This window comes from Centrocercus urophasianus, unplaced genomic scaffold (genome assembly GCF_019232065.1).
Source record: "Centrocercus urophasianus isolate 14NV4802_14NV808 unplaced genomic scaffold, USGS_Curo_1.0 seq_15, whole genome shotgun sequence".
Classification (NCBI taxonomy): domain Eukaryota; kingdom Metazoa; phylum Chordata; class Aves; order Galliformes; family Phasianidae; genus Centrocercus; species Centrocercus urophasianus.
The window spans coordinates 19,678-33,547 of record NW_024884697.1 but is presented as its reverse complement, the minus strand read 5'-3'; the positions used below and the strand labels follow the sequence as shown (position 1 = coordinate 33,547).

Below are 13,870 nucleotides of genomic sequence, written 5' to 3'. Positions count from 1 at the left end.
GACCCCCATACACAGCACACCCCAACCCTACTTTCCATGCACCCCAACACACTGTGCACCCCAAACCCATGCACCTCGACCTCCAAATACAGCACCACCCCATCTCATGGATCCCACATCTGTGCAACCCAATACACAGCAGACCCCCAACCCATGCACCTTGATTCCAGTGCACCCCAATACACAGCAGACCCCAAATCCATGCACGTTGCATCCCTGTGCACCCCAATACACCTCACACCCCAACCCAGTGCTCCCTGATACATCCTGCAGCCCCATCCCCATGCACCCCAATACACCGTGCACCCCAAACCCAGGCGCCTCGATTCCCATACACAGCACATCCCAACCCCATGCACCCTACTTCCAGTGCACCCCAATACCGGGTACCCCATTCCCATACACCACACATCTGTGCAACCCATACACAGCACACCCCAACCCCGTGCACCCTACATCCCATGCACCCCAACACACCATGCTCCTCAAATCCCCATGCACCTCGACCCCCATACACAGCACACCCCAACCCTACTTTCCATGCACTCCAATACACCATGCTCCCCAAACCCATGCACCTTGCTTCCAGAGCACCCCAATACACAGCAGACCCCAAACCCATGCACCTCACATCCCCGTGCACCCAATACACCTCACACCCCAACCCAGTGCTCCCTGATACATCATGCAGCCCATCCCCATGCACCCCAATACACCGTGCACCCCAAACCCAGGCGCCTCGATTCCCATACACAGCACATCCCAACCCCATGCACCCTACTTCCAATGCATCCCAATACCAGGTACCCCATTTCTATGCACCACACATCTGTGCACCCCAATACACAGGATACCCCATGCACCCTACATCCCATGCACCCCAACACACCATGCTCCCCAAACCCCCCATGCACCTCAACCTCCATATGCAGCACACCCCAACCCCATGCACCCCAATACACTGTGCTCCCAACCCCATGCACCTCGACCCCCATACACAGCACACCCCAACCCTACTTTCCATGCACTCCAATACACCATGCTCCCCAAACCCATGCAACCCAACCTCCAAGTACAGCACCACCCCATCTCATGGATCCTACATCTGTGCACCCCAATACACAGCAGACCCCAAACCCATGCACCTTGCATCCCTGTGCACCCCAGTACACCTCACACCCCAACCCAGTGCTCCCTGATACATCACGCAGCCCATCCCCATGCACCCCAATACACCATGCACCCCAAACCCAGGCGCCTCGACCCCCCATACACATCCCAACCCCATGCACCCTACTTCTAATGCACCCCTATACCGGGTACCCCATTTCTATGCACTACACATCTGTGCACCCCAATACACAGGATACCCCAGCACCCTACATCCCATGCACCTCAACACACCATGCTCCCCAAGCCCCTATGCACCTCAACCCCCATATGCAGCACACCCCAACCCCATGCACCCCAATACACTGTGCTCCCAACCCCATGCACCTCGACCCCCATACACAGCACACCCCAACCCTACTTTCCATGCACCCCAATACACCATGCTCCCCAAACCCATGCACCTTGACTCTCATACACAGGGTACCCCAACCCTATGCACCCCAACACAACATGCACCCCAAACCCATGCACCTCGACCTCCAAATACAGCACCACCCCATCTCATGGATCCTACATCTGTGCACCCAAATACACAGCAGACCCCAAACCCATGCATCTTGATTCCAGTGCACCCCAGTACACAGCAGACCCCAAATCCATGCACCTTGCATCCCTGTGCACCCCAATACACCTCGCACCCCAACCCAGTGCTCCCTGATACATCATGCAACCCATCCCCATGCACCCCAATACACCGTGCACCCCAAACCCAGGCTCCTCGACCCCCATACACAGCACATCCCAACCCCATGCACCCTACTTCCAATGCACCCCAATACCTCATGTACCCCATACCCATACACCACACATCTGTGCAACCCATACACAGCACACCCCAACGCCATGCACCCTACATCCCATGCACCCCAATACACCGTGCTTCCCAAATCCATGCACCCCAACCCTACGCACCAATGGGGACCATACTTCCCATGCACCCCAACACACCGTGCTCCCCATATCCCTGCACCTCGACCCCCATACACAGCACGCCCCACTTCCCATGCACCCCAACACACCGTGCTCCCCAAACCCATGCACCCCGACCCCCATACAGCACCACCCCATCTCATGGACCCTACATCCGTGCCCCCCATACGCTACACTCCACCCTACCCCCCTTCACCCCCTCTCCCATCGCAGGTGCTGCAATCACGGCCCCTCCCGGGGGCGGCTCCCGGGGGCGCGCCCCGCGCATGCCCGACCCCTCCCGTTAAATCTCGTAGGGTCGGAGCTTCCCGTACCGCTGTCCTTTGGAACCTGCTGTCCGTATGGCCACCGAGAGCGAACCGGGTCGGTGCCACCGCCGCTGCATGCAGGAGGGGCTGGGTGAGTTGGGTGTGCTTATCTCTTGGAGGAGGGGGAAATGGCTGTCCCCATCCCCCGGTGGGTGGGAGGATGGCTGTCCCTCTCTGTGGGTGTTGTCCACCGGTGGGTGATGAGGTAATTGCTAGAGGTGAGCTGGGAATTAAAGACATTAAACTTAAACTGGAAGTGTAGCATTGGTCACGTGTTAAGGAAAGGTATGGCAGTAAAACGCAGGTGGTGTGGGAGGTGTCTGTCTCATAGTAGGCAACCTGAAGTGTGGGCATCATCTTTGGGCTAGGAGAAAAGGATGTGAAGACCCCATGGCTGTGCTCTGTGTTCCTCCCTGTTGGGATGGGTGCTTTGTGGACCTACGGAGCTGATAACCCGTATCTTTGTTACTCTGAGACATCAGTTAGTCACTGTTTGAGAAAATAGTGGCTTTGGGAGGGACTTCACTTGTTCTAATCCCAAAGTGCATCTCTATCCCCAAATCCTCTAAGGTGGGGCTACCACTCATTGAGTTTGTGCTCTGAATTATTCTGGTTTATCTCTTTATAAGTGAAGGGGGAGATTTTCACTCATTGTACCCAGCGTGTGATCTTCAAGGATCCTTCCAACTTAAGCCATTCCATGATTATTTATATGTGTGGCCAGAGCCACTCAAGCTGCACCTGGAGGATAAGTAATAGGATAAAAATCACTTAAGAGAGTGGGGTGTTGGGGAAGGGACTGTTGGATGTGAGCAGTCGACCCCCTCTAGGATCACTCAGTGGGCTGAGCCTCTCTTTCCCCATCCCATAGTAATATCTTTGGGTGAGATTAAGACATCCCAGCACAGCACCACCAGTGTTGAGCCCAACGTGACTCCTATCCCCTCCCTAGATGTCCCCAAGGTCCCTGAGACCCACAGCGATGGTGACATCCCCCGTCGGAGCTCCCTCTGTGACCGTCACTGCGCTGCCATCAACAATGTGCAGGGTGACCTGGGCTGCCACCAGCACCATCCTCGTGGCCACGCAGGTAGGATGTGCAGGATGGGGGCAGGGAGGACTCTGGAGGTCCCACGTTCTTTGTCACTCCTATTTTGTCCCTTGTCCCCAGCTGTGTCCTCACCGCTCTGCTGCCAGCAGCACTCGGAGGAGGTCTGTGAGAGCTGCGTGGTGAAAACCACACTGACAGCTGAAAACGCCGTGGAGGCCAACAAGCTCTCCAATAATTACAAGGTGGGTGCCCATAGAGCGGGGTGGGGGGGGGTGGGGATCAGTTGGATTCCATCTGGATTCTTCTTACCTCAAAATCTCTCTCCAGTTTGGCTTCAAGAAATGGAAGAGCCACATTACGGCACGGCCATGGGAAGACCGCTCAGAGATCGTCAAAGAGCTCTACTCTGACCTCAACGTCATCCGTGGCCCTGGAGGTGGGTGGCTTTGGGAACATCCTATGGCAGCATGGGGTAGAAGATGTGCTGCTGTAGGTAGCGATGGCCCTGTTTGGTGTTTCCTCTCCTGCAGGGTCTACAGTGACGTGTGGAAATGTCCTCTACCTGCTGCTCTTTGGCTGGTGGCTCTCGCTGCTCTACGTCCTGGTGGCTGCAGGGATGTTTGTCACTGTTGTGGGGGTTCCCTATGGTGAGCCCCAAATTGGGGAAGCCCTCTATAGGAAGGGCTGGGGGAGCCATGGGTCTTCAGGCTGGACTTAAAAGGATCAAAGGGCCAAACCTTTGGGTACTGTATGGCTCTCCCATGGCGGGGGGGGGAGCGGAGGAGGGATGGGGCACTTGTGTTCCCAATGGGGCTGAACCTTGTGTCCCTACAGGGCGACTCTGCTGGGATCTTGCTGGCTATTTCCTTTGGCCCTTTGGGAAAGTGATTCAGAAAGCAGAGGTAACAGTGCTTCCCAAATCTGATGGGGGGTGGGGGAGAGGTGACAAATGTGCCCCAAACTGGACCTTGATCATCCCAATCTCCTCCAGACCCCCAAATCCCGACAGGCGCGGGGTGTGTGTGAGGCTGACACAGAGAGCTCAGCACTGCTTGGTGGCCCTGCGCCCCATCGCTGGAACCCACGGTGTTGGGTGGACGAAGGATATTGGGTGAGTTTCTGAGCTTGGGGACAGCTGGAACCCCTATTGCTGTGGGGATAGAACCTATGGGTGCCTCAATTGCAGTGGGGTTGTATATTTTGTGGCAAAACCCTAAATGCCATCCTGTTATTTTAGCAGCGCGCTGGCACTGTGGTGTGGCTGTGCCTGGGCTACCCACTGTTGGCACTAGCCCATGGGTTAGTGTGTGTTTCTGCATGGCTCCTTGTCTTCCTCATCCCTGTGGCCAAGCTGAGCGCCCGCACAGCTGTCCGTGTCCTTCTGCTGCCCCCAGAGCGGGTGTGCATCCGTCGTCTGAGGATGGTGAGTGCTGCCCTACGTGGGGCTGGGGGTGCCCTATCCAAGGTGGGGTTTGGGGGTCACTAAACTGTCCTTCTGCAGACGGAGGTGCCGCTGGATGGGGAGGTCATCCTGTGCTGCTACCGTGCTGTCAACCCCTACTACTACAAATATGCGGTGGATGGCATCAATGTTTTTGCCGTCAGTATCCTTTCTCTATTTTGGAGGTAGAGGGAGGATGTTGGGGGGGGGGGGGGCCCCCTGACCCCAAATCCCACCCCAATAGGGCCATGTCCTTGACTATCTATCCCAGACCTGCTGCCACTGGTGCTGGTGACACTGGTGCTGGGCTATGTGGACAGCCACAACCAGTTGACGAGCTCTCCGGTCAAGTTCACGTTGGCGCTGCTCTCCATCATGCCCCTCTCCTACTACATTGGGATGGCCATCGCCAGGTCAGCGGGGATGTGGGGCTGAGGGGTGGCAGTAGGGACACACGCTGACCCCTCTGACATCCTCCTTTTCCTCTCCCAGTATCTCAGCCCAGAGCAACTTTGCAGTGGGTGCAGTGGTGAACGCCACATTTGGCTCCATCACGGAGCTCACCTTCTACATCACGGCACTCATCAAAGGATCGCGTGAGGGCAACAGCTGCTATGCTGAGATCGTCAAGTCAGCGCTGACGGGGACACTGGTGGGATGTGTCCTTTTTGTCCCGGTGAGCTGGGCTGATGTGTGAAGAGCCTCTGGTCTCTATGGTTGGGTGAGCAAAGTGCTGATGGATTTCATTTTTTCTGGGGTATTTTTTTTTCCCCTCTCCCGAAGGGTTTGTGCATGGTAATAGGGGGCATCCGACATCAGGAGCAGCGCTTCAACAGCCGGTCAGCAGGTGTCAGCTCAGCCCTGCTTTTCCTCTCTGTTGGAGGTGAGGTGGGGACAGAAGTGTCCCCAAGGCTCAGTGGGGTTCTACCTTGATGGCACCCACCTCCTATCCCTCTGTCTCCATAGGTGTCTTTGCCCCAACGCTCTTCTCCAAGGTGTATGGGAAACTGGTGTGTGGCGAGTGCCACAATGTCACCCAGAACCCACTGGGCCACTACCTCTGTCACAACTGCCACTTTGATCTGGTGAGTAGAGCTGAGGACACCCTGAGCCTATCTGGCCATCATGGTGGCAGTGGGATTGTCCTGCATCCCTGGGTCATAACTGATATTCTCTCTCTGCAGATGGAGAACAACGGCACTCTTTACTACAGCCATGTCCAGTGAGTAGGACTGGGGATGGCTGCTGGGGTTGGTGTGGGGTCTTTGGAGCTCTTGGGGTTTGCATTTTGCCCTATGTCCCCTCCAAGGCTGGTGTCCCTCTGTGCCACCCCAAAGGGTTCTGATCCTACATCCCATCCCCAGCCAGCACAGAGGTGCCATCAGGGTCTTGGTTTGGAGGCCCTGGTGACGCCAAGCATCTTGTCCTGCAGACCCCTGGTGTACACAGTGTCCCTCCTGCTGCCTGCTGCGTACCTCATTGGCCTCTTCTTCACCCTGAAAACTCACTCTCACATCTACGACATCCACATCAGTGACTGTCACAGTGAGTGTCCCCAGACCACAGGATACCCATCTTTGGGGCCTGTTTTGTCCATGTGCCTAATCCTTGTGTCTGCTCTTCCCCAGTGCCTGGCCACCACCACAGTGCTGTGGTCCACTGGTCCCGCTGGCGGGCACTGGTCATTCTCTTGCTCTCCACTCTCTGTATGTCAGCCTGTGCTGACCTGGCAACGGAGCATATCAGCCCCATTCTCACCAACTCTACCATCTCACAGGTGAGTGTGGGGATGCGTTTTGGGTGATTTTTTTGGAGTCCTCTGGGTTGGGCCCCCTTCATGAGGGATGAGAGCCCTCCAGATTGGGTCCCTCCAACCAGAGGATGGGTGGAGGACCTCTGGGTTGGGTCACCTCACCAGGGTCTGAATGGAGGACATGGAGGTTGAGGCCCTTCACCAGGGAGTTACAAACCTTAAGGTTGGGTTCTCTCTGGGAATGGTTGGACCCCTTCAGGTTAAAGGGGGACCTCCCTCACTGGGGGTTGGTAGGATCTGAGGGTTGAGCCCCTTCTAGCTAAGGTGGGGATGGAGATCTAGTTGGATTCCTCCACTGGGAATAGATAGGAATTGTGTTCCTTTGACTGGGGGATGGATGGGGACCTGGAGGTTGGGCCTCCTTCTCATCTGCCCTCCAGTTGGGGCTCTGGGTTGGGTATCTCCCAGTTAGGGGATGGGGACGTGCTTTCATTACGTAGTGAACCCCAAAAGCTTGGAATGGGGAAGATGTTCCTAGCACTGGGAAGCTGTCGGGATCAAGACATGCTTTGACACCTCCATTTCCCTGCAGTATTTCATTGGTGTCACTGTGCTGGCAATGGTGCCTGAGCTACCGGAGATTGTCAATGGCATCCAGTTTGCCCTACAGAATAACCTGAGTTTGAGGTGAGTGGGTGGATTTTTGGGGTGTCCTCCTCCAGTGTGGTCCCTGTGCTCCATCTTAGCCCTGTAGCTCTGTGGAGGTGTCAGTCATGGGCTGCCTTAAGCATATTCTCTCTTAAGAGAAGGTTTAAAGGCACATAAAAGGCTCAGAGCCAGGTTCTGCTCTGTAACTTGGCTCCCTGAGGTGGGTTTGTCTTAAACCCAACAGAGTTCCCGTGGGCTGTTGGAGATACAGTGCTTAACAAACCCCTCTGTTTTCCTAGCATCGAGATCGGAAACTGCATCGCTGTCCAGGTCTGCATGCTCCAGATTCCCATTCTGGTGCTCTTCACTATCTTCTATGTGAGTAGTCTCAGGACAGGCCTAGTGACTCCAACCCCTCTGGGAAGGTCACACAACACCACGTGCTGAGGGCACAACCACTGTCCTCCATGTCCTCTCCCATCTGCTCAGTGCAAAGGGAAGTGGATTCAGATGCCTCCTACCCCAACCTGTGCCATTCCCTGCCCAAGGGATTTATGGCATGGATTTGGGTGTACCCAAGTCTCCATTTGGGGTTGGCAAAGGACTGTCTTGGCTGGCCACAAAGGCACAACGCTCTCTATTTTGCAGCCAACGAACTTCACACTTGTCTTCAGCGACCTCCATGTTTATGCCAGCATGTTCAGCGTGGTGCTCATGAACTACATCTTCATGGATGGCAAATGTGACTATTTCCAAGGTCAGTGTGGGTCCTGGTGTTTCCATTGTCCCTGTAGTAACAGGACTGAGGAGCTTCTAGAGATGACTTTGGAGTCACCACTTAGTGCTGCTCCATGTTCAGGGTGGTTTGAGCAACTCTAGGCTTTGACTTGACCAAGACTGCACACAATTTCCCTATGACATGAACCCAGAGGTCCTAAGAAACAGTAGTGTCCTACCCAAGGATCCTAAATGTGACCACCCTTCCTGCTGCAGGACGTAACTCCCTCTTACTTGCTCTCTGCCCTATAGGCACAGTGCTGGTGATGGTCTACTTCATCCTCCTGGCTGTGTACTTCTTTGCCCCGTCACCCAGTGGCTGCTGAGTTTGGGACTTGGTTGGGTTCCTTCAAGCCCATTGTTGGGTTTGGTGTGTGCCGTGATCCAGCATCTCAGGGATTTGGCTGGGCTGGATCTGAGCTGGAAAGCAGCAACAGAAGCACTCTTGCACTCAGATGGAACCTTTGTGCCCCAACGCTTCACAGAAGAATTTCTGGCTCACGTCTGTGGCTGGAAGGAAAATATCCTCAGTGGGAGAGTCTTGAAGGACGTTGGTGTAGTCTCAAGGATGGACCCTCCCTGGGATTCTTGCACTGAGAGATGGTGCTTGAGAAGAGCCCTCATCCTGCCAGGCCTTGGGGATCCTGGTTTCTCCTGGGTCTGGAAGGGGTTATGGCCTGGGCCATCTCGCAGGGCTTTGTGATGGCACTGGAGCTGCACTGAATGTCTTTTTTGTTTTTCAGCTGTTTTGCCATTAAAGCAGTTTTGTACAAATCAGAAAGAATCTCCCTTCTCCATTTGGTCATCTGCCTGGACCCCTCCAGAGGTTAGTGATGGTCTTGGGGTGATACGGTGACCATCAAGGCTGGTGCCAGTGAGTGGGCACGGATGGAACCCTGGTAGTGGAACAGGGCAATGCTCATCCATCACCTGTTACTCAGATTAGATCCACCATCACCGTGCAGGGCAAAGAGTTGGAAGGGCAACCTGAGATTGTCAGAGAGGTCTGGGGCCATCCTGATGTTGGTGTGACTGTCCTGGCTCATCCCTGCTTTTAAATAGGGTCAGAGCCATGTCCAGCTCTGAGCTGGTTCCATCTAGGGGTAAAGGGTGGCAGCACCTTGATGCCAATGAGGAGCTGTTTGTTCCCAATGGAGAAAACAGCAGTGAAAGGACAAAGTAGGTGATCTGGATGGGTTTATTATCGTTTTGAAAGGGGGGGAGGGAAAAAAAAAAACAAAAGAACAAAAAAAAAAACAACAAAAAAAAACAAACAAAGCTCAACACTGACAGACACATAAATACAGGCAATGCAGCTCCTTCCCCACAGCCCCATGCAGGTGTTGCTCCATGGGGACGTCCTCCAGTGTGAGCAGCTGGATGGGGAGTGATGCTCTCTGCATGCATTGTGTGCGCTGGCCTCAAACACACCAGGAAGCTCTAAGTTCCCCTCCATGATATCTGGTGGAGACACTGGATCCTCTCCTTCTCCTTTAAGGAGGTGGGTGTGCTCTGGCAGTAATGCTGTAGTTATCTTGCTTGGAAGTATGGTGCTGCAGAGAGGGACTTAACTGCCCCACAAGCTCCATCAGTCCCCAGAAGGGAGATGTATGCTTTGTGAGGGCAGTGCTTCAATTGTATAATTGTATTTTAGGAAAAGTTGCATCTTTAGGAAAAGCAGCAGAACATTCTTTGTGACCTTGTGCTCACTGTGCAGCACTGAGTCAAAGAGGAGGGTTTTAATAGGGTAAGGAAATGTTCTTGAGGGCAGGGAAGGGAGAAATCAGCATATGGATTTCAGTGCTGAAAAGTGCCTAATTTTCACCCTCCTTACAGCAAGGGCACAAGCTGTTGGTGAGTTCAGCAGACTCCATTCTCACCACCTCCACTAAACTACACAGTAGTCCATTCAGTGGCAGCTTTTAAGCAGTCTTTAAGCAAACCTTTCCCTGTGAAAAGGCAAAGAGCACAGCCATGGCTACTTCAAATCACTGCACCACAGCAGCTGTGCAGCAGGAGCTTTGCTCACTGCTTTCCTCCAGCGTTGTGGCCATACTTTGAAGCCCACATAACACACTAAAGCCCTCCAGCTGCAAGAGCTCACCGTTTTTAGAGAGGGAGAGCTTGGCTGGGCAGCAGGGGCGTGAGCATCACCCCCAGCAGGCATTTTTCTATGTTGGCTGTCCTTTGTTAGATGCAGCTTGTGAAAGTACGAAGTCAAATGCACCACAGGTAAGCATGATCTCAGACATTCATTAAGCACTGTCCTCCCTCCCCCCCAGTTAAGTTGCAAGCATATGCTGATAACGGATAGATGGCATGGGTTAGTTCCCATTCAGAGCTCCATAAATAAAAAGTGGATTTCCAACAAATTAAAAACTTCTAGAAAGGCATCGATGCAGTTGCTGAGTAAGGCGTTGAGCAGGTTCCTCTGTGTTCTTAGCAAGACCAACCACAGTATCCATAAATAGGGGAGGGAGGAGGGGCTGCTGGACGTAGTGTGACTGGGGCACAAGCAGGGGTTCTCATTTTAGCCGCTCGACGAGTCCCTGCGTCAGTCCGAGGTGCAAAAGCTGAGATCTGGAGAGGGTTGCTAAGTGAGGGAAATACTCCAGGAGCTTCTCCCACGACAGTTCCAGCAGGCTGGGTACCACCAACCACATTTTAAACAGCGAGCCAGTCCGTTTGTTTTCATGGATGTTGACCACTCCTCCGTGAACGTACATACAGCCAGCCTAGGCAGGAAAGGGGGGGAAAAGGAGTTAGATGGGGGCAGGAAAAACGGGCACGCGCTGAAGGACAACACCAGGGTTTGACCACCTCTCTGTGCCTGGAGCAGAAGTGTCACCGCCTGAGCCAGGCTCCCTCTTGTAGCTGAGGTCGTGCTGCTGAAGGGCACCTTTCTCTCCTCCTAAGGATTTCTGCCTGAGCTCAGAGTGCTTTGCTGTGTCTTTTGTTCGGTGAATTCTAACCCCAGGAATCAATTTTGGGAGTGGGAGTGGATTATTATAAAGCTGTACTTGGCAACCTTGCCCACAGCAGAGAGGTTGGAACTCAGTGATCCTTAAGGTCCCCTCCAACCTAAGCTATTCTATCATTCTAGCCAAATATATTTTCTTAAAGCTAGAAGCCATGCTACGTTCCCTCTGCTGGCTCAGCAGCACAACAGAACCCTGCTCCAGGAACCACACAAGTGCAAAGGGAGTGGAAAATAAAGGGCATTCCTGCACTCATCTACCTCCTTCCTGGTAAACATGCTTACAAGTTTGCATGTGTTCCTATACTTTTAAAATGTTTGCTATTTTTTCAGCCCTACCTGTGCTTTGTAGGCCAAGCTCAGGGTGAGAAGTTTTGGGGGGAGTACTCGTGTGTTTGGCTTTTTTCTCCTTTTGCAAACAGGAACGGATGTTCACATACTGAGTTACTTCCTGGAGCCAGAGCTAAGGCACTTTAAAAGCTAAAATCCCCCACTGCTGATTTCAGAAAGCAGAACACGCTGTGTGCTGCAGCTCTTCAAACAGCTGCAGGCGTACAAAGTCAATGCAGTAACCTTAGAGCAGCTCTCAGCCTCCCTCAGGATGCTGCGTGCAGCTGAGGTCACCTCCTTGGTAACATCTGCTCAGCTCTATTTACAGCCCACACAAACACTGGGACAAATGGCTCCAACTTCAGCTACAGAGGAAAGAAATGAGTCACTCACCGGTGTGACAGCAGCACAGTGAAAATACACTGGTTCAGGCATGGCAGCTGGGAGCTTGACCCACTGGAAAGTCTGCAGATTCAGCTTCCAAACATCTCCCAGAATCACTTCTCCATTGTAGCCTCCACAAACAAACACATCTGCAGAGAGAGGAAACTCACAATGCTTACCTTCCTTCAGGAACTGCAGAAGGTGCTGTGCATCACCTTTCTAAAACCCTTTCAGGATCAACACTTGTTTCACCTCCTGAGAAATATAACTCCTTGTATCACTCTTTTCCATGGCTCAGCACGCTGAAGCATTCAGGAGAAATTTTGAGGAGGATCAACTCTGCTTCTTCAGTCCATCATGAGCAGCATAATCATCAGGATTGGAAAAAAGCATTCTCAGAGGACAACAAAGCTATGGGAGAAGTGCAAACCCCACTGAGGGAATGCCCCATGAATCTGTAGGTTGTGTAAAATACTACACAATTCCAGAGTGACAGTACTGTCTACTGCAGGAATAAATTTGCTCCCTCATATGAAGAGCAGTGCCAATTGGACAGGTTAAGGATGGTTAAAAGAAGGAATCCTCCTTCAGAAAAGACACGCATGCCCTGCAGTTCTCTCAATTGCTCTGGAGGCCAGCATCTCTCAGGCTGAAGAGATGGGCTTCCCAATGCTAGGCTGTAGCAAGATATACCAATGTTCAAGAGGAGGACTTTACCATTTTTGATCTGAACACAGCTATGGCATCTTCTAGCTGCTGGGAAGCCTGAGGAGGAAAAACAAAAAAAATTAGACATGAGAAAAGAGATCACAGAATCACAGAATGGCTTGGGTTGGAAGGGACCTCAAGGATCATGAAGCTCCAACCCTCTTCCTGCAGGCAGGGCCACCAACCTCCCCATTTCACAGCAGCCCAGGCTGCCCAGGGCCCCATCCAACCTGGTCTTGACCACCTGCAGGCATGGACGGGGCATCACAGCCTCTCTGGGCAGCTGTTCCAGCACCTCACCACTCCCATAGCAAAGAAGAGATCTCAGCTATTGCTGCTTTTAAAGAGCTTGCACAAGTGGTGTCTGTATCTCAACACAATCACAGACAAGAATCACTTTTTTTCTTCACTTACAAGTGCTTTTGCTTTCCCACTGTCACAGCTATGACACGCAGCTGCTTTGGGACGTTTGGCCCCTCTTTGCACTCCAGGGAAGGATGAGATGTGCCAAAATCTCACACCTCACAAACTCCAACTCTCACCTCTGGCTATTCAGGGGAAGTCTCTCTGCTAAACAGAACAGCGCCTGCTCCCTCAGAGGGAGCTGAGATTTGCACCTCCTCCTGCAGTGAGAGCCAGCCCCTATCACCTCACCTTATCCAGGAGGGAGAGAAGCCAGAGTGCCAGCTATACTTCAGCTGGGTTAGTTCTCACTGCTGAAGCTATAAAGGAGCAGGGTCCTGAAGCCAGTGCAAGTCTCCACAAGGTTACAAGAAAGGCTTCCAGATGGCCAGCTAACAGCACCTTCACACACCCCAGCCACTCTCTGGCGTACAGGAGATGATGTGAAATTGCAGACTCACCAACTTTTTCATGAGGTTTTGTGGCAATTTCCTCCCAGGTGTTGGTTTCAAGGTTGTAAGCATGGATCTGAATGGAAAAAAGAGAACTGTTAGATCCTCTTGGCTCTGCCAGAACTACAACGCAGCCACAGGGTAACCAAATTAGACAGATTAGACACAGGGAGTTCACTGTTTCATAGTTTCAACTTTCTGGAAGTGGGACACTATTTAAAGTTTCTTCATTTATTCTCTCAGCCCCCAGAAAGAATTCACTCTTCCCTCTCCCAGTTTTAATGGGGAAAAATGTTTACCACACAAAAGGAAGACAAGAAGAGAGTCACCATGATCAACATGCAAACTTAGAAGTCAAGGAGCTCCTTTCTTTGGCCTTTTCCTGTTTTGGCATAGTTACAACATTTCCATCCTAAGTGCTCTTAAATGAGAATCTTTGATAACAGATCTACAACATTTCTGCAGATGTGTGTGGTGATGGGTTACCACGGATTCACCATTTCTAACAGGACATGTCTGTGGTAACCCCAACCTTT

At 52.7% G+C, this 13,870-nt stretch overlaps 2 protein-coding genes across 4 annotated transcripts in view; one reads left to right on the top strand and one right to left on the bottom strand.

The window, feature by feature from the left end:
• Positions 1 to 2,405: 2,405 nt before the first annotated feature.
• On the top strand, positions 2,406 to 8,789 carry LOC122158977 (putative cation exchanger C521.04c). Its single transcript, XM_042816079.1, has 20 exons — positions 2,406 to 2,502; positions 3,364 to 3,501; positions 3,583 to 3,704; positions 3,790 to 3,898; positions 3,993 to 4,109; positions 4,297 to 4,364; positions 4,454 to 4,573; positions 4,700 to 4,885; positions 4,964 to 5,066; positions 5,175 to 5,316; positions 5,396 to 5,579; positions 5,687 to 5,786; positions 5,870 to 5,988; positions 6,088 to 6,125; positions 6,336 to 6,448; positions 6,532 to 6,680; positions 7,249 to 7,343; positions 7,604 to 7,682; positions 7,953 to 8,061; positions 8,334 to 8,789. The coding sequence occupies exons 1-20, from the start codon at positions 2,445 to 2,447 to the stop codon at positions 8,405 to 8,407; spliced, it is 2,223 nt and encodes a 740-aa protein (XP_042672013.1). The 5' UTR covers positions 2,406 to 2,444; the 3' UTR covers positions 8,408 to 8,789.
• A 476-nt stretch (positions 8,790 to 9,265) lies between these two features.
• Positions 9,266 to 13,870, bottom strand: part of KLHDC10 (kelch domain containing 10) — a 13,484-nt gene continuing 8,879 nt past the window's right edge. For all 3 annotated transcript variants that reach the window (XM_042816150.1, XM_042816152.1, XM_042816151.1), the window contains 4 exons: positions 13,344 to 13,410; positions 12,490 to 12,537; positions 11,782 to 11,921; positions 9,266 to 10,816 (listed from right to left, as the gene is read on the bottom strand). In XM_042816150.1, the coding sequence (XP_042672084.1) occupies positions 10,607 to 10,816; positions 11,782 to 11,921; positions 12,490 to 12,537; positions 13,344 to 13,410 (465 nt within the window). In that variant the 3' untranslated portion in view covers positions 9,266 to 10,606. The remainder of the gene's footprint in view (positions 10,817 to 11,781; positions 11,922 to 12,489; positions 12,538 to 13,343; positions 13,411 to 13,870) is intronic.

Coding starts and splice junctions, on each gene's coding strand:
- LOC122158977 (XM_042816079.1), top strand. CDS start 2,445: ATGGCCACCGAGAGCGAACCGGGTCGGTGCCACCGCCGCTGCATGCAG. Junction 3,899..3,992: donor CGTCATCCGTGGCCCTGGAG/GTGGGTGGCTTT, acceptor CCTCTCCTGCAG/GGTCTACAGTGACGTGTGGA. Junction 6,126..6,335: donor CTTTACTACAGCCATGTCCA/GTGAGTAGGACT, acceptor CTTGTCCTGCAG/ACCCCTGGTGTACACAGTGT.